This window comes from Hibiscus syriacus, unplaced genomic scaffold, assembly GCF_006381635.1.
Source record: "Hibiscus syriacus cultivar Baekdansim isolate YM2019G1 unplaced genomic scaffold, ASM638163v2 tig00112498_pilon, whole genome shotgun sequence".
Taxonomy (NCBI): Eukaryota; Viridiplantae; Streptophyta; class Magnoliopsida; order Malvales; family Malvaceae; genus Hibiscus; species Hibiscus syriacus.
The window spans coordinates 980,091-997,937 of record NW_024063347.1 but is presented as its reverse complement, the minus strand read 5'-3'; the positions used below and the strand labels follow the sequence as shown (position 1 = coordinate 997,937).

The window sequence follows — 17,847 nt, the reverse complement described above, 5'->3', positions numbered from 1 at the left end:
AAGACTTTTTAAAGAAAATGGGAGAATAACCATCAGGGTCAGGGGCTTTGTCATTTCCTTGACTAAAGAAACCATATTTAATTTCATTCTTAGTAATGTCTTTGCTAAGATTTGCAGCCAAGTCAGCAGGTAAAGAGGAATGAAGGAGATCTCTGAGCACACTATGATCAATACACTTAACCATTGGGTCAGTAGAGCCAAGGAGATTAGAGAAATAATTGATCACCTCAGAGGACATATCATCAAAAGATTATAATCTATTGACATGATCGTCAATAAACAGTCTAATGGTGTCTCTTTTATTTTTAAGGGCAACAGCAGAATAGAAGAATTTAGAACAATTATCCCCTTCTTTGAGCCACTAAACCTTAGATTTTTGCTTGAGGAACATAGCTTCAGCATCCTCAAGAAACTTGAGTTCTTTATGCAAGGGAATTTCCAAATCATAACAGGCTTCCCCTTTGAGGGTTTTAAGCTGCTGCTAATCTAGATCTGCTCTTTTAAGATTAACACGAGAAGAAATATCACTAAAGAAAGAATTATTAAGGGCTTTAAGGAGAGGTTTAAGGCGTTTAAGCTTGGAAAAAAGAATCTGCATAGGGTTTCCCTTAACAGGGATAAGCCAAGAAAGTTCAACCAGAGGCAGAAAATTAGAGTGGAGAGTCCAGAAATTAAAAAACTTAAAAGGCTTAGGACGATTAACATGTACCTCTTTGTGAGTCCAAAGAAGGGCAAGGCAATGGTCAGAAATGCCAGGAGCAAGGAACTCAACATGGGAAGAGCGAAAGGAACTGATCCAATTATGGTTGATAAGGACCCTATCTAGTTTTCTAGAAAGAAATTTTTTTTTTGTTTATTGCTCCAAGTAAAAGTAGGGATGATAAAAAAGATCAAGATCCGAGAGAACATCCTGAAAATCTCTCATATCGGAGGGAGAAGAAGGACCCAAAAGATCAAAGTCAGAAGATTCAGAAGAGTTTAAGATGATGTTGAAATCACCTCCTATGATCCAAGGGAAATGGCCTAAGTTCCCATCTAAATCCCGAAGTTGCTGCCACATGAGCCTTCTTTCCCTACCATCGTTGCTACCATACACAACAGTAATGATAAAAGGGGAACCATAATGCAAACCTTTAATGGTTAAGCATTGTTTGGAAGCATGACAGAGAGTGAAATCTATACCCTTTCTCCATAAGATCCAAATTCGACCATTATGCGCAAAATCATAATTAGTTAAGGCATTCCAATTAGCAAATTTATTTTGAAGAATAGACAAAGATTTGGCAACTTTAACTCTGGTTTCAAGCAGACAAAGAATATCAACATTATTAGAATTAGCTCTTCTAATAACACTAGCTTGCTTACGAGGACAATTAAGTCCTCTAATATTCCAAAAGGCACAAATCATGAAGAAGAATCTAGGGTAGTTACACTTCCTTCTAACTCAGCTTTTATAACTTTGGTTAACTTATCTTTCTTTTTCAGCTTTAATTCATTAACAAGATTGGCAACTCCTAAGGAAACTGATCTAATTTTCCTAGGCTGACTTTCAGGAAATTTAAAAGGGTCTTCCATAGTACTTAGAACGTCAAATCTATTGTTAGATTCTGATTGGGTTGATTTGTTTTTTGATGGTCTGCCCCTACCCCAAATAGAATTAGGAATCTGAGAATAGCTTAAAATTTCAGAAGAACCAGCAGTAGATTTATTGGTAGTCAATTCTTTACTTACGTAAGGAACAGTGTTAGGAACATTAGGAAATTTAGGAGAATCTACCAAACCTTCAGCTAATGTAACAGTTGGCTTAGGCACAAAGTCAACTGCAACACTTATGAATGTGATAGAAATAGAGGGTTCAGGTTCTTGCAATAGTTCAACGCCTCCAACAACTGGAACAGACGGAAGAGAAGGATTAGGAACTTCCTTATTTTTCCAAATTGGTGTTTTAACAGGTGCTATATTTTTCTGGTAATTATAATTCTTATCGCTATGACCAAAGACACCACATTTTTTACAGGAAGAATGAAGCCAAGGCACATCGACCACTACAGTGATGGACTTACCATCCTTAAGGACCACATCAATAGATTTGGGGATAGCATTATTAACCCCAATCTCAATACAAACTTTAGCAAATTCCAAGTGAGTTTTAGCATCGGTGACAGAATCCATTGTGAGGGGGAGCCAATGGCACTAGCAATATAACTCAAACCAGTTTTAGAGAAAAGTTCAAGGGGAATGTTAAAAAGATTAACCCATACTGGAATGCGAGATAAGTCAAAATGTAATCTTTTCTAGTTGGGTTCCCACTTTCTAAGGATTAAGGGCTTATTGAGAATATGCCAGGGTCATGATTCGAGAACCCAATCCCTAATAGTTTCAGAATCGAAGGAAAAAACGTAGTGGTTATTACCTACGAAACTTACCTGAGCTTTACTGCCCCCGAGTGCCCTTTTCCAGAGGTTGTTGACGATACGTTGCATAGATGAAAGATTTGGGGCAGCACCGAGACATTGGCCAATAATTGAGAGCTTCCATTCATCAATTCTAGCGTCTAAGACCTCAGGAGGAGGGTGAACGGAGATCGACCCATCACTAACCCTAAGCGGGTGATATTCTAAATCGAGGCCCTCTGAGCAGCCAAAGAGTTTTCTCCAGTCCATTGGAGATCGTTGAAGGGGTGAAGGACGGACGAGGAGAGAAGGAAAACTAAGAGCACCGAGAGAGGAGGGCTTGAACGCCGGAGACACGATCGGAGTTTTCAGGAATCGTTAACCTTGCTAACGTGCACCCAGAGAAAAACCTAATCGTGCGCCATGACCGTTATTATTTTTGCTTCATTTAGGATTTAGAATTTATTACGTTTAAGAGATAATTTAACTGAAAAAGATTTTAGTGTCAAATTCATAAACTAATTAAAAGAGAAAAAAATATTACGGAGCAATTCGACTAGAGTTGTTTAGTAACGATTTGTGTGTTAAGGAAAAATAAAGCATGATAGAATATTCGTGGAGATGAGATTTGTTCAACTCATTTTTGTTTACTTTGTTAACGAAAGTGAATAATTAATAACATGCAATGCGATGATGTCAACAGCAGAGATAAGTGACCTCCACTGATAGTTTAAATGGAGCCCAATACGTGATCTTCACGTAAATGATTCTCTGATTCAACACGAGCTTGGATCTTCTTTTTCAACTTTATATTGTATCATGAGTTTATCACCGATGAATGTCGGTATGATACCATCTCCTTTTAGGGTTTAAATTATGTAATTTAAAATTAGATGAGAGGGTTATTAATTCTTTCTTCGGAATAATTTGAAATAATAATAATTATTTATATTTTTTTTTAATCTATTGATAATGTTAGAGAGACATATTGTTTGAACTTGAATCCTAGAAAGAGAATAATATTATTTTTTAATATTGAAATTACTCAATAAATTCGATCTTTTAATTATTTTTAAATGTTGATAGAATATATGAAAATTTAAATCAAAATAATATATAATGTATGTTTAATAATTGATCTAATCAATATTTGTCTATTTTCCTTCTTATATGTATATGTATATATGTATATATATATATGTAGTTTTAAGTTTATTGCATTGAAGAAAGAAACGCAATATATATTTTTTGGACTACAAATAATGGATTTAGACAAAATGAGTTACGAAAGCACACCAAAATGATGAGAAAAAGGAAAAAAAATATAAACCAGGAGTACACTACGTCACTACCCCAACTACAACACTCTCCGGTCAAAAGAATCAGCTAAACGCACCGTCAAATATACAAACCAAAAAAAATATTCATATTGTCGACTTTGTGTCTCTCCCCCCTATAAATTCCACATCATCTCTTCCATTTTCCTTCACTTCCTCGAAAGCCTTTAGAACTAAACACCTACCTCTCTCTTTCATTGAAAAACCCAGAAAGATGTTGTCTAGTAGAGCTAGCTGCAATTCTCATGGACAGGATTCTTCATACTTTATGGGGTGGCAGGTTTATGAGAAGAACCCATTTGATGAAGTTGAAAATCCAGCAGGGATCATTCAGATGGGGCTTGCCGAGAATCAGGTGAGATATAATTCTAGATTCTTTCTTACACTCAAATTAGTTTAAACAACCTTTTAAAAGACGAGGACAACTTTTCCTTTTCTCATGCATAAAATCTTTTTTAATTTGAAGTTTGTACGTTTAAACTTCATTGCTAACTGAACCAATAGTATCTTTGCTATTTCATGCATTATTTTTCTTTAAAAAAACAATCTATAAACTAAATGGTAACGTGCATTTTCTCTCCAGCTTTCTTTCGACCTCGTGGAACCATGGCTACGAATAAACCCCGACGTCATGGGGCTGAAGAATAAGGATGGAGAGTCCGTATTCAGGGACCTTGCTCTCTTCCAAGACTATCATGGAATGCCTGCTTTCAAAAATGTATATAATCCCATCATTTTAACCTTTCCATAACAAGAAAGATCCATACATTTGAGTTACAAAACGATGTAAAACATATGTTTGTGCGTATGTTTGATATGGTTGCTTTACTTGTATAGGAACTGGTGGAATACATGGCAAAAATTAGAGGAAACAAGGTTAAATTTGATCCCAAGAACCTGGTGCTTGCTGCTGGTGCAACTGCAGCTAACGAGACTTTAATCTTTTGCCTGGCGGATCCTGGGGAAGCCATCCTTCTTCCCACACCATACTACCCTGGGTAAGTTCGAAATCATATAAAGTTCATACTCCGATGGTACTCGAATATTGAACTCGAATACTTTAAGAAAAACGAAGAATCGGAAAAGATAATTTTCCCCTATATGCATGTTTCTAGGTTTGACAGGGATCTAAGATGGAGGACTGGTGTAAAAATTGTTCCAATACATTGCACAAGCTCAAATGGATTCAGAATCTCCATGTTTGCACTTGAAGAAGCTTACGAAAGAGCGCAAAAACTGAACCTCAGAGTTAAAGGCGTTTTAATAACGAACCCTTCGAATCCGCTGGGCACAACAATGACTAAAGATGAACTCGAGAACCTCATTAGTTTCGCCATCGACAAAAACATTCACCTCATAAGCGACGAAGTCTTTTCAGGCACAGTGTTCGATTCTCCATGTTTCATTAGCATCATAGAAGCCGCAATGGGAAGTAACCTCAAAAGAAACACCGATCTTTTGAGCCGCATTCACATCGTTTACAGCCTTTCCAAAGATCTAGGTTTACCTGGATTTCGTGTCGGCATGATTTATTCAAACAATCACACCGTCGTCAACGCGGCCACCAAGATGTCGAGTTTCGGACTCGTTTCGTCGCAGACTCAGTACCTGCTCTCTTACATGTTTGCGAACAAGAAATTCACGAGCAAATACATGAAAGAGAATCAAAAGAGGCTTAAGAGAATGAAAGAGATGCTGGTTTCAGGGCTTAAAAGATCGGGTATCAATTGCTTGAAAAGCAACGCCGGCTTGTTCTGCTGGGTTGATATGAGACATATGTTATCTTCCAACACATTTGAAGCCGAAACCGATCTCTGGAAGAAGATTTTATACCAAGTCAGGTTGAATATCTCGCCGGGTTCATCTTTCCATTGCAATGAACCGGGGTGGTTCCGAGTTTGCTTTGCGAATATGAACCAATCGACACTTCAAGTGGCCTTGCGACGAATCAAGAATTTCGTAGAACATTCAAGGTTTAATTACCAGCAAAATATGGGTGGGTTCAGTCGGAGATTACTCAGCAACTGGGTTCGTAAACTATCATCAGAAGATCATCGTGAAGAGCAAGAGCGTTACTAGGTGTTATTATCTTATAATCTCTAGTTTGATTTATTAAATTTTATAATACGTCAACTTGTAATAGTTAAACTTCCTTTTCTAGGATATAATGCATCACCTCTTTTGGAGGGTTTATAAAAAAGGATTTATGTGTATCATTTGCTTATCTGTACACAATTATGTGTATCTGTGTTTGATTAGTTGATGTATGATTGTATGCAAGAATTGTTGTAGGATGGAAATGATTCTAATATGACACCGATGATTGTTTTCGTAAGCTTTTCTGTTATCTTATATCATTTTATTGTTCTAATTTCTGACATCATATGCTCTCTGCCATTGTTCTGTAGTTCAAAATTTTGTTGTATTTACTGATTTGGTGTGTAGGCTGAATAGGCATACCATATGCATCTTTGTTATTTTTCAAAAGGTCGTGGATAATAAACATGATGGATAAATATGAAACCTTGGTAATAAGTGGGAATGAATTTAACTTAGAATGAGTAAAAGAAAAGAAAACACCAATTATATACATAAATATAGTAGCTTTTAGGGATGGATACATAGCAAGGTAGGTTGACTTTGATTCGAGAAAAGACTATATTTAATTTTGTCTTGAGTGGTTGTGGTGCTTCATACGTCCTGAAATTTGAGTTCCAAGAACGGGAAAACCCCCTAAACTTAGAATATTAAACATTCTAAGTGGATCGATACAAGTATACCTTAAAGTTGATTTTGACTATTTTAAAATGTTTGTCACAAATTTGATATTATAAATTCGATTTTATTGAATCGAATCAAAATCCGACGTATCTAATATTTTTCATCTCTAATGGTTCCGCGAAAAAAAAACACCAACGAATTAATTATTTGTTCCATTATCGTTTTCACATGTACGACTAAAATCACGTAGATATCAATTTACATTTGAAATAATGTTAAAATTAACTAAAAACGACATTAATTTGTGTCAATTTGAAACAATTCGCCAAAAACCTTTTAGGCCATGCAGACTAAATTAAGTCAATTGTCTCGTATTTCATTGTACAATTTTATTATGAAAATTATTGTGGCCACCTGACATTCCTTGAGCAATTTCTCGCTTGCTATAATTCAATGATCGTTATGGTAGAGTTATAATACTAAATTGGAATTGAATAGGATCAAAATCATTTTTGGAGGAATCAAAATTGACAGGCTCTTCATCCATTAATACAGGACAAAGATACACCAAATGCTGTCTGGTCAACCACACCATTGGTTGATTTCCAAACAGCTGTTTAACAACTACTTGGTAATACCAGCCCCAATTTACTCTCAAAATTTTGGTGTTTCCTGCTTTGAATTGCACTCTTTTCCATCTGCTGCATCATAGATGCCTTCGAGTTCAGAACATTTTGCCATCTTTTAGCATCCCCAATCCTCATCTTGGCATGGCTGCTCCAACTCTACTTTTGGCATGGCTGACAGATACGTATATACCGACATGAGAAGACAGATCCAGATATATGAAAAACTTAAATATACCTATGACGGGTCACGGACATATACTCTTATTGTCACTGGAGCACGTATCGAAGGTTGATCATTCTTTTGTTCCTATTTTCCTTTTTTTTTCATCGATTCTGCTGCATAAGGCTCAAGATGAAGTCTGTAAACATCTGTTCATATCCCGGCATTTTCCCATACCCTGCAATAAACAATTGGGAAAGCAAGTCAATAACACCTCCATTATTTTATCAATAGTATTCAAAGCCCCAATTATGAAATCTCTAATCTGTTCTCTCCCATTTCACGCCTCAGAACACACTGTTCTTATAAACCATGTATAAAACTGGCATTATGATGTCTTATAGAATTGACGTATCACTTGCCAGGAAAGTAATTGATGTCTATGACATAATAACGATCCCTGGTTCCATGCTCACGGATAATATCTAGGTTAAATAACCGAAGACCCTACATTTAACAACAGAAAGTTATTTAGAGATAAGTAAGATGCAAAAAGAACAAACGATTAATTGTCAAGTTAAAAAAAAAATACCAGTTTTTGACGAAGTTCTTTGGCCAGTCTTTCAAGTAAGGGCAGGGGAGGAAGTTCTGCAATGGAAGGAAAAACATAAATGTTTGAAAAAGAAGCTAAAGACATTGCTTAAGACACTGTTTCACACTGCAACATGGATCAAAGCAGGGTTTTTGATAAAATTAACTGGAAAACCTTAGCCAACCACGAAAATGCCTTAAAATAGATTCTGAATTCAGTAACGTGATAACATTCATGTTTGAAGAACAAACACAAAAAATCATGAAATAAGCGAAGGAGAAAGGGTATTCTTAGATAAGACATCATACCAGCTACACTACGGTCCAAATCCAAATCCACATCATCATCAGCAGCAGCAGCAGCACAAGAAACCCGGGGAAATCTATAAACACCAACATTGTTTGAGAGGTCTTGTTTAGTTTTGGTAAAGAGAAACGCCTAACCACTTTAATGGCTTCTCCAACAATAAAAACCTTGAAGAGAACACCTCCTATGGACTTTAGACAAAAAACATTACAGCATTTAAGCATTGCTCATTAAAGTTGGAAACTGTATCGCTCTTAAGTTGATACAAAATGTTGGAGTCACATACCGTGGTTAACAAACTCCTGCAAAACAAATGGAGGTTCAAGTTTCTGGAGAGAATATCGATTATAAGCAAGTAATAATTCATGTGATTTTGCGCTTCCATCATTAACCAATGGTTTAGCAACCGAAACAGATGGGAAATGAAGTCTGATAAGAAAGAATTGCCATGAAAAATAGGAGCACAACTGGAACCTGATAAATAACAACATGGTTTGGGAACATGATCTAAACAAAACATCTCTACAATTTTGGTCCCAATGCAGATCTCAATCATAACGAACAGATGACATCAAATAGTATTAAACTATGTATAACCTAAATGGACCCTATAGAACAATAAAACAACACACTAAAAATTGGGCATACCAAGGGGCAGTCTTAACCCAGCTTCGGCTACAAACTCAGGAATGGATGACGCGTATCTTTTAACGACTAATTGCCTAGGAACACCAACTTTTCGTGCATGGTAAATATCAACATTAATTCTGATTGGCTAGGGAGTTCGTTTTGAGATCTTCATGAAAAAGAGGGGAAGAAAAAAAAAATCCAACTCCTACTTAGTTCTAATGTCAACAAAAGAATAGTTATCATAAAATTCAGATAAATTCATATCGGCGACACACTGTAGCATTGATTGGTGATTTTGTAAATGTTTTATAGCATCTGGAGGATCAAGAACTAGGACTTTTGGATGTGTTTGTCTGTACTCCTGCAGTTATAGATCAGAGAGTGTACAATGGATTCGATTCAACATCATCCAGTATTAGCAAAAAATAGCCCTTAAAACAGAAACTTCTATTAACTAACTTTTAATATACCTAACGCCAATTATGTCCAAAACAAACACTTCATAATACCTGTGATTAACAAATCAACCTCTGATTGCAACATATGAATGCCATCCACCTAAATTCATGCCTAAAATGAACTATTGAAACCTGGAAAATAGCTCATACAGGCTAAAAGATAATTAAGAAAGCCAAGCAACAGGTCAGGAGATAAACATACCAGGAAAAAGAAAAGGTACACCCCTCTCCAAACATTAAGCAACATAAAACTCACGAAACCATTTCCAAATCAATATCAATACAAGCTCACCGAGGTAAAGTTTATTACAACTCAAAGCTGATAGAGAAAATATATAGCATAGGAAGAACAAATTAGTTATTCTCAATACCTACACTCATCAAAAGGAATATAACAGATATACATGTATCTAACAAAACTGGATTCATAGGTCATACTAGATCATTCCAAGATACCATCAGTCTCAAAAGAAAACAGAAACTATAGGATCTAGGATTTGGAGTTTTGGACCAACCTCGAGAATCTGGCGCCACTCTCTTCCTGCCATCTGCATCAAAAATAAAAATGGTTCATATTAATGTAAGGCCACCTATGCACAGGTTATTGTTTGCATCCTTTCATGTGTTTTCTCATTTCATCATGAAATTTAAGAAAATACAGTTAAACATATCAAGAAATATGTTCACTTACCTTGTGCAACACAATATCAAACGGACCTTGGTCCGAAAGAGGCCTGCTATGATCAATTGGAAGAAATGATATCCCCTTATTCCTGCACCAGTTCCAACATTTTACACAGTTATAGAAAAGGAAAGAAAGAACAAATCAACATCGCAAAAGAACCCATTTTAAAATTAAAATTTAGAGCCATGGAGGTAGTTCAAGGTTTTTCTTAAAAGTATAGACTTCAGTAAAAGTAGCAGCAAATTCAACAAGCCTTATAATATTACCGAAATCAAAATCTTTGCTAGCAGAAATTCTATAACTTTGTACATATCTTCAGACATCCATTCCAAATGACAAAACTGGAATTAGTATATTGTAATCACCGCAATAAACTATAGTCTCATAAAGTAATAGACTTATTGAAGTTCAAATGATTGATGTGATGTTAATAATGTAAACTAGTACTTCATTTTCCACATTAAACTCCGAAACGATCGACCAGAAACAAAGTTGCCAAAAAATCAGAAACCAAAGGAAAATAAAACCCAAGATTCACCTGGCTAAACCTTCGAGTTTTGGTTGTAAAAAGCTCTCAACTTTCTTAGAAGTAAGGGTGTAACCGACAACAAAAGTTCTCTGTTGTTGTGGGGGTTGTTGTAAAGTTTCGATGGAACAGGGCGACGTCGTCTTGGGTTCTTCTTCTTCTCTCGTCGTCGTTGGGAGAAAACTCCCATGACTCGCTGAAGCAAACAAAAGGGAAGAACGGTAATGTAGAATATCGATCGCAAGGGGAGGATTTGAGGGTATAAATAGGCGTCTGGGGATTCAATGATTCGGCATTTGCATGCCTTTTAGGCTCGGTTTATGGACGCGTTTGATTTTATTTTATGTTGAAAAATATTTTTTTTCAGTTAAATAAAATGATCAAGTTTAACTGTAAAAAAGCGATAATATTAGGGGTTAAATTTAATACATATAAGTTTATGGTTAGGTTTAGTTGGGGTTTGATTTTTTCTTTTTTCTTTTAGTTTGATTCATTTATCAATTTAACTCTTTTATATATTTAATGTTAAAAATATTTTATAATAAAATGTAGGATAAAGTACACAAATAATACTCTGATTATAAGATATTGCTTTGTTGAGTCATCCGACTATTAAAAGTTACAAAATGATCTCTTAATTAGACGTACTTGCTTTGTTGAGTCCCTTGACTATTAAAAGTTACAAAATGATCACCTGACTATTTATTATGTTTCAAACTCATCCTTTTTCGTTAAAAATTTAACGTGAGTTTGAGTTGGACTATAACCTATGACTGAGATATGAAGTCGTTTGAGATTATGAGATCATATTTGATCATATCTCAATTAACATGTTAACGTCCAACTCAGACGGTCGTTAATTTTTTAATGAAAAATGACGAGTTTGGAACATAATGAATAATCGAATGATCATTTTATAACTTTTAATAGTTGAGGGACTCAACAAAGCAACTATGTGATTCTATTTTAAATTCTGAAAATTTTATTTTTCTCATTCAATTTTTGTATTATAATTGCTTTTTAATAGAAAGAAGGGAAAAAATACCACATTTTTTTTTATTAAGCATCATTCTCTTCTTACCTACTAAAGTGATCAAGTTGATACAAGCATTTTCTGATGAGATCCAATCATCTCTGTGTGACACTTTCAATCTAATCTAGTTGGGAAAAAAAACAGATGTATCATATTAATTGATTGAAATTTAATTGAAGTCAAATCAAAACCAAATGTTAAATTAAGAATTAAATGACACATATATCAACCATGAGATTCTATTATGCAATTACACCTCAATTTATGGACCAAAGTACAATTTTGATCGACGACACCTCAATTTATATATCCACACTTTGGATATTGAATTCTAATGTCCAATTTCAAAACTAAAAAACTTATTAAAATTACATAATGACATTCCTTAAGCTTAAAAAAACCCTAAAATCGTACCTTATCATCAATAACTCAAATATACATTCTTAAATATCAAATATCCACTAAATATATTGTTAGAGTGTATTCAAAGACTAACCATGAGATGATTGCAATGACATATTTAATTTTATCTTTTTTTATTAATATAAGATATTATTATTATTATTTCAGTTATTATTTTGTGTACATAAATAGAATGAACTACAATAAAGTCATGAGAATGATTATTCTTAAAGTTTTTAGTTAAATATTATTGTGGGTTTGGACAACAATAATGTATTAAGATTAACGTGTAATTGATTGATGACAAAGTGTTATCATTGACATAGAAATATCAAAATTAATATATAGGTATGTGTAATATATTTGACTGACCCACTATGAGTATGTTTCTTGGATTATTATGTGACAGACACAACATTATTCATAGTGATAATTATATGTATGGTCCCAGAGTTGATATTATCATTTTTCAAACATTGTGAGTCACATGTTTTGATATAGTTAAACGTGTACCGTAACAAGTTGCATTATGAAAATTGATGTTGGACCTATCACGATTTATGTAATGAGATATGGTTGATCAAAATATGATTTGTCCCTCCTACATAATAGAGTAATATCTTAGGTTTCTTAACTGAGTGAGACTATAAGATGCATGACCATGCTCGAATAAATTGCTATGAAATATCATAGTCATTCATTTATATAATTTCCTTCAGATATCAAGAAATATTAGATAGATTATACATGTATGACTAGTCCATGACTTGTGTTCAGTTTAGATACAAAGGACAAATTGATGTATAAAAGTTAATCACAACAAGGTATCGAATCATAACTTCTTGTAATTTTGATAGCATTAATGTATTATTAGATGTTACTCATTGCATTACTGTTAATGTTACATGAACTTATAAGGTCACATCTTATAGTTGAAATGAACAATTATAAACTGAATTACATGCGTATAAACTTATTGAGCACAAATACAATATTTAGTTAAAATGAATATATATTATACATATAATATTAAATTTAAATAAAATAAATTTTATAATTACTGTAATTATAAATTTCGCCATATATACTTTAGTGATAATTATTATAATTATAAAACTCTTTTAATATATATATGAATGATAGAATCTAATTTGAGTTGAAATAGCTTTTTATATTTAAAAGAGATAAATATTATAATTATAAAACTCCTTTAAAATATAATATTCAATTTAAAATAATATATATCTGATAAAATTTAATATAAGTTGAATTAGATTTTTAAAGGTTATATAAAGATATTAAGGGATGTAGATGGAGTTTAACGTGAGGATGTGGCTCTTGTAAAATATTATAATTAATTATTTGATATACTGTTCAAGAAAATAATTGATTTTAAAAGCGTATTACTATTAAGATGATATTAAATATCTTTATAAGTATATTTAAAAAATCTTAAAAATAACACGAACCAAGAGACTTTAGTGTTGAAGGAATTATTGTTATTTTTTGAGGTTCCGAATTTGAGCACCATGGATACCAGAGGAACGAGGGTTTAATATCAAATGATTGGGAATTATCTTTGAACATATACTAATTTGTATTTACCCCGGATTAATAAAAAAATATTTAAAAAAAATAATGAAATATTTGACATGATCTCTTATAAAATTATTTTTGTCGATAATGTATTGAATAATAATCTTTAAAAAATATAATTACTTTTTAATTTAAACTTTTACTTTTTTATCAATGTTTATTAATATTCTTATGAATTGAATTGGTGTGGTACCAATGCCAATCAAATTCATTATTGAATTGCATAAATAGATAACTTGATAAACTAGAAGGAATCGTTTTACCGTATTTTACTATAAATTACGTAAAACAAAGGGGGGGGGAAATACAGCTGACTGTAACATATGTCATGTTTGTAATAACGAGACGGCTTCGCCAATTCTGTTCTTATCCAAATGAATTTGTTTGTTCAAATCCAACGCCATCTCCTTCCTATTGATAGTTTTATGTTGAACCAACGTCAACACCTTCCTGTTTATTGGTGAAAATATTTGTTTACTTCAAAAACCTTCCTAATCATCTCAATAAAACCCTAAATCTTCTTCAAGATTACCATTGTCCCATTTTGCTAATGTTACCATTTACCATTAAACAATCATCAAATCTCCAGAACTTCAATCTTTAACATTCGGGATGAAAAGCAAAGGGCATAGTCGAAAATCTTGTAACAAGTTTGTTCGGTGCTTGAAAGCTCCTTTCAGAGCTCTGCGCAAAGCTAGGGATGGTTATATTCGATTTTTGACGAGTTGTGCTTCAAGCATCAATTACGGGGAATGCCCCGGTTACTTCCCGGGCCAATACCATGAGTTGCCGAGGAGCTTTAGTGAAAGATCATCAGCAACATCTACATCTAATGTCAAGGAAGAAGCTGTTCTGAGGGAGCTTATCAGGGCTGCATCTGTTCCAAGCTTGAGTCGTGGGAACGAAATGGATATGTTTCCTCCAAAACAATCGAGGATGAGGATGAGGATGAGATCAAGAGGGTTGCCAAAGAATATGGGTAGAATTGATGAAGACAAGCCTTGTGAATTCGAAGACAACGATGTTGTTATTGTTGAGAGAAAGAGCAAGTTAGGTATCAAACCCCTGCATCAGGAACCTATTCCCATGTACACTGGCAGGGCGTGATTTATTTTATATGTAGATATATGTATGTGTACATGAGAAAAAAAGGGCACAATGTATAGCCAAAACTTAAAAGCAAACCTGACATGCCCAGAAATTTGATCAAATGCAAGGCATTGCACAAATAATATGACATTTCAAAGCTCAAACTAGCATCTCCTAAATCATTCAACAATGGCTTCCATTGATCGCTCTTTTTAGAGACACCATTCAATCACCTAAAAGATGGGAAATTAGTGCCAAGCAAAAGGCGCTCAAAAGATTCTCTAAATCAGCTGAAAGCCACACATTACCAGATCATTGCATTGTCTGTAAAATGTTACATAATTTCTCAATCATTCACTTCACAGTATTAACTTAATGGCAAAATGCTTCCACAACCAAAAATACTCGGTAAATTGTACGAAAATTTAACAGTTTCATCATGAAAATAAAAGCAAATGCATGTAAGAACCTAGCATTTATCACAGATGAAGAAACAAGTAGGAACGAAAGAACCTTGCAATTCATCAGGAATGAAAAAACAGACAAGAGATTGAAATTCCATCAATCTACTTCCTTGATTACCAACTCGAGATTTTAATTCCACTGACGTTTTGATCTTTAACTTCCCCTTTCTTAACCCAAACCATCACTTCATTTCCCTGATTCAGCTCTCTACGCCTACTAAATTCTCCATAATATGTCCTATTCAGCTCCGGATTGCGCCGACGGTGGTTGAAATCAACGTTTTGCCTACCATATCTACGATAATACCCTCTTCTGATCTCACCCTTCATTGACATCGCCTGGAATTTCCGTCCAATCTCCGACGTATGGCCATGTGTTTTCGGAATGATCCTCGGTTGTGATTCCATTTTCGCCTCAACCTTCTCTTCCTCGACACTCGCCAGCTTCGGAGCATGGACCCCTGTTGTAATCTCGCCTTCCATCGACATTGCTTGAAACTTCCGTCCAATCTCCGCCTTAGGGCCATGGGTTCTACGGGTGATCCTCGGTAGTGGCTCCCTTCTCGCGTCGTCAACATTTACTTCCTCAGCACTCTCCAGCTTCGGAGCGTGAGCTTCATTTCCGATCAGTTCCTCCGCCCTTTCATTAATCTCCTCACCCCTTTTCATTAATTTCCGTCCAATCTCCGCCGTACGACCATGGGTTTTCGGATTAATCCTTGGTTGTGACTCCATTCTCGCCTCAAAGTTCTCTTCCTTGACACTCGCCAGCTTCGGAGCGTGGACCCCTGTGATAATCTCGCAATCCATCGACATTGCCCGAAACTTCCGTCCAATCTCCGACTTAGGGCAATAGGTTCTACGGATGATCCTCGGTCGTGGCTCCCTTCTCGCGTCAACATTTACTTCCTCAGCACTCGCCAGCTTCGGAGCGTGAGTTTCATCATCGATCAGTTCCTCCTCTCTTTCATTAATCTCCACACTCGTAGGCAGCAGCGCGTTACCAGCACGTCCCTTCACTTCCTCCCCCTCGTTAGCTGCCCTAGCTTTCTCTTTCATCCCGTTCCTTTTCTTTTTTCTCCAGTTCTTCTTCTTTTTCTTCAATTCCTCGCCTTTCTTCTCTGTGTCGGAATCCTCATACGCCACGACTATCTCATCATTGGGCTTCCCTTCCGCAACACGCTTCCCATGATCCCGATTTAATCGAGGAAAACGCCCTTTTTTACGGTCTGCTCTTCCAGAAACCTCGTCATCAACTCGCTCTTCAAAAATTGTTTCCTTTTGCTCTTGCTGTTGAGGTTCTGCTTCCTCTTCCTTTCCTTTCTGCTTTTGTTCTTTCTCTTTATTCCATCGTTCTTGCAGTTGAAGGAGAGTTACATAATTTGACGGAATAGAAGACAACTTGTTCTTCCCATTGATTTTCTCAGGCTCCTCCATTAAAGAACAGAAAAAAATAGATTCAAGCGATAATTAAAAAAAAATCAGGAACAAAGAGAAATTAAATGAAGGCGGATTTGAATTCCATTTACTTCCGGACTGAAAAAGACTGAATTCATGACTCTTTTTGTTGGAGACAAAGTAGCATTGCATTTGTAATTAATTACGAAATTGCCAATATTTTATTGGGGGTTTGTGGTTCGGAGAGAGATTTTTGGGTAAACTACACAAAAAGTCATTAATTTTTGACTAATATTTTATTTTTTAACTAAAATTTAAAACTAATAATTTGATTATTAATATTATCGATTTATAACAAATCACGTTAGCATTAACGTGGACAAACAGACACTAAGTATCCTATGGTTTCATACAAATAACATGAAAATAATTATGACCTAAATTGGAATGGTCCATGAATGCAAACACTAATGGGAGTGTTTACATATTCCTATGTTTTGAGTTAGCACATAGGGTAGAAAACTGTGAATATATATATGTCTCGAAGCTTTACAATTATACTTATTATTCATTTAGTTTCCCAATATGCATATTTATACAAAGTTGTGTATAAATATCTTGTCTTAAATTTATCTTGACGTTTATGGAAAGAAATAATACTTGAACTTTGTTCCAAAGAAATCGGAGTCGTCTTTCGTTGAACTGAGAACATATATGCCAATATCATTCATTCCACATGTAATGAAATACATGGCATGGATATAACATATGAAGTTGAGCTTTAAAGAAGATAAGCGAGTAGTAAATTTGCAATCAAACTCAAGTTAGAGGATTTTATATACATGAATCTAACCAAACTATATATACTTTTTCTGCAGAAAGCTACAAAAGAAATATTAGCTTCCTCGTATATCTTTTTGTACTTGGATCCAGCATCCAAGGAAAAAACACTTTCAACATTCTCTACGTAATGAATCGATGAAAAGATTCAGTTTTAAGAAATTAAAGATATTATATGAGAATAATGAAATGCTCGAAAATGAGGTATCTTTTTTAGTCCTCTGCTAATTTACTTTTTATCTCTTGAATGGGGGATTTAATACATGTACATTTGGGTTGTTGATGCTCCACCAGTAAGGGTGGTTTCCGGCAATCGGTTGTTGCACCATGAGTTCTGCAACATTTCATGGTGGTTGTGTTATAGTATTCTTTACTTGAAGAAAGACAAGAGAAAAGAAAAACATCAGTCAAAAACTTTAGGGAGTCAAACTTGTGATAATATGGTGTCATATCACCCATTTAACGCACCACATCAGGTTTTAGTCATCCATGTTAACCATCGCTAATGTTAATGACAAATCATTAGTTTTGAAACTTCAATAGGAAACGAAAAAATATTTAAACATTATTGATCATTTGTGTAATTTA

General features: G+C 34.7%; 3 protein-coding genes and 1 pseudogene across 4 annotated transcripts; 2 read left to right on the top strand and 2 right to left on the bottom strand.

Moving 5' to 3' along the window:
- The first annotated feature begins 3,897 nt into the window (after positions 1–3,897).
- Positions 3,898–5,809, top strand: LOC120180634 (1-aminocyclopropane-1-carboxylate synthase 3-like). The gene is made up of 4 exons (XM_039185928.1): positions 3,898–4,085; positions 4,314–4,448; positions 4,568–4,728; positions 4,846–5,809. Exons 1-4 carry the CDS (start codon positions 3,945–3,947, stop codon positions 5,807–5,809), a joined length of 1,401 nt encoding a protein of 466 aa, XP_039041859.1. The 5' UTR covers positions 3,898–3,944.
- A 1,292-nt stretch (positions 5,810–7,101) lies between these two features.
- LOC120180632 lies at positions 7,102–10,718 on the bottom strand (annotated as a pseudogene).
- Positions 10,719–13,996: 3,278 nt separating this feature from the next.
- LOC120180725 lies at positions 13,997–14,609 on the top strand. The gene has a single exon (XM_039186020.1). It carries the CDS (start codon positions 14,081–14,083, stop codon positions 14,573–14,575), a length of 495 nt encoding a protein of 164 aa, XP_039041951.1. The 5' UTR covers positions 13,997–14,080; the 3' UTR covers positions 14,576–14,609.
- A 446-nt stretch (positions 14,610–15,055) lies between these two features.
- Positions 15,056–16,578, bottom strand: LOC120180724 (neurofilament medium polypeptide-like). Of its 2 annotated transcripts, XM_039186019.1 has the most exons (2): positions 15,613–16,578; positions 15,056–15,441 (listed from the first exon to the last, which is right to left on the bottom strand). In XM_039186019.1, the coding sequence occupies exons 1-2, from the start codon at positions 16,456–16,458 to the stop codon at positions 15,136–15,138; spliced, it is 1,152 nt and encodes a 383-aa protein (XP_039041950.1). In that variant the 5' UTR covers positions 16,459–16,578; the 3' UTR covers positions 15,056–15,135. The 2 variants fall into 2 exon arrangements, with proteins under 2 accessions (XP_039041950.1, XP_039041949.1); XM_039186018.1 differs by having other exon boundaries at positions 15,056–16,578.
- Positions 16,579–17,847: the final 1,269 nt, after the last annotated feature.

Bases quoted from the DNA above. Each gene is read 5' to 3' on its own strand.
- LOC120180634 (XM_039185928.1), top strand. From the start codon at position 3,945: ATGTTGTCTAGTAGAGCTAGCTGCAATTCTCATGGACAGGATTCTTCA. The intron at 4,449-4,567 runs GTATATAATCCC...TTACTTGTATAG, and splicing joins GAATGCCTGCTTTCAAAAAT to GAACTGGTGGAATACATGGC. The intron at 4,729-4,845 runs GTAAGTTCGAAA...GCATGTTTCTAG, and splicing joins CCCACACCATACTACCCTGG to GTTTGACAGGGATCTAAGAT.
- LOC120180725 (XM_039186020.1), top strand. From the start codon at position 14,081: ATGAAAAGCAAAGGGCATAGTCGAAAATCTTGTAACAAGTTTGTTCGG.
- LOC120180724 (XM_039186018.1), bottom strand. From the start codon at position 16,458: ATGGAGGAGCCTGAGAAAATCAATGGGAAGAACAAGTTGTCTTCTATT.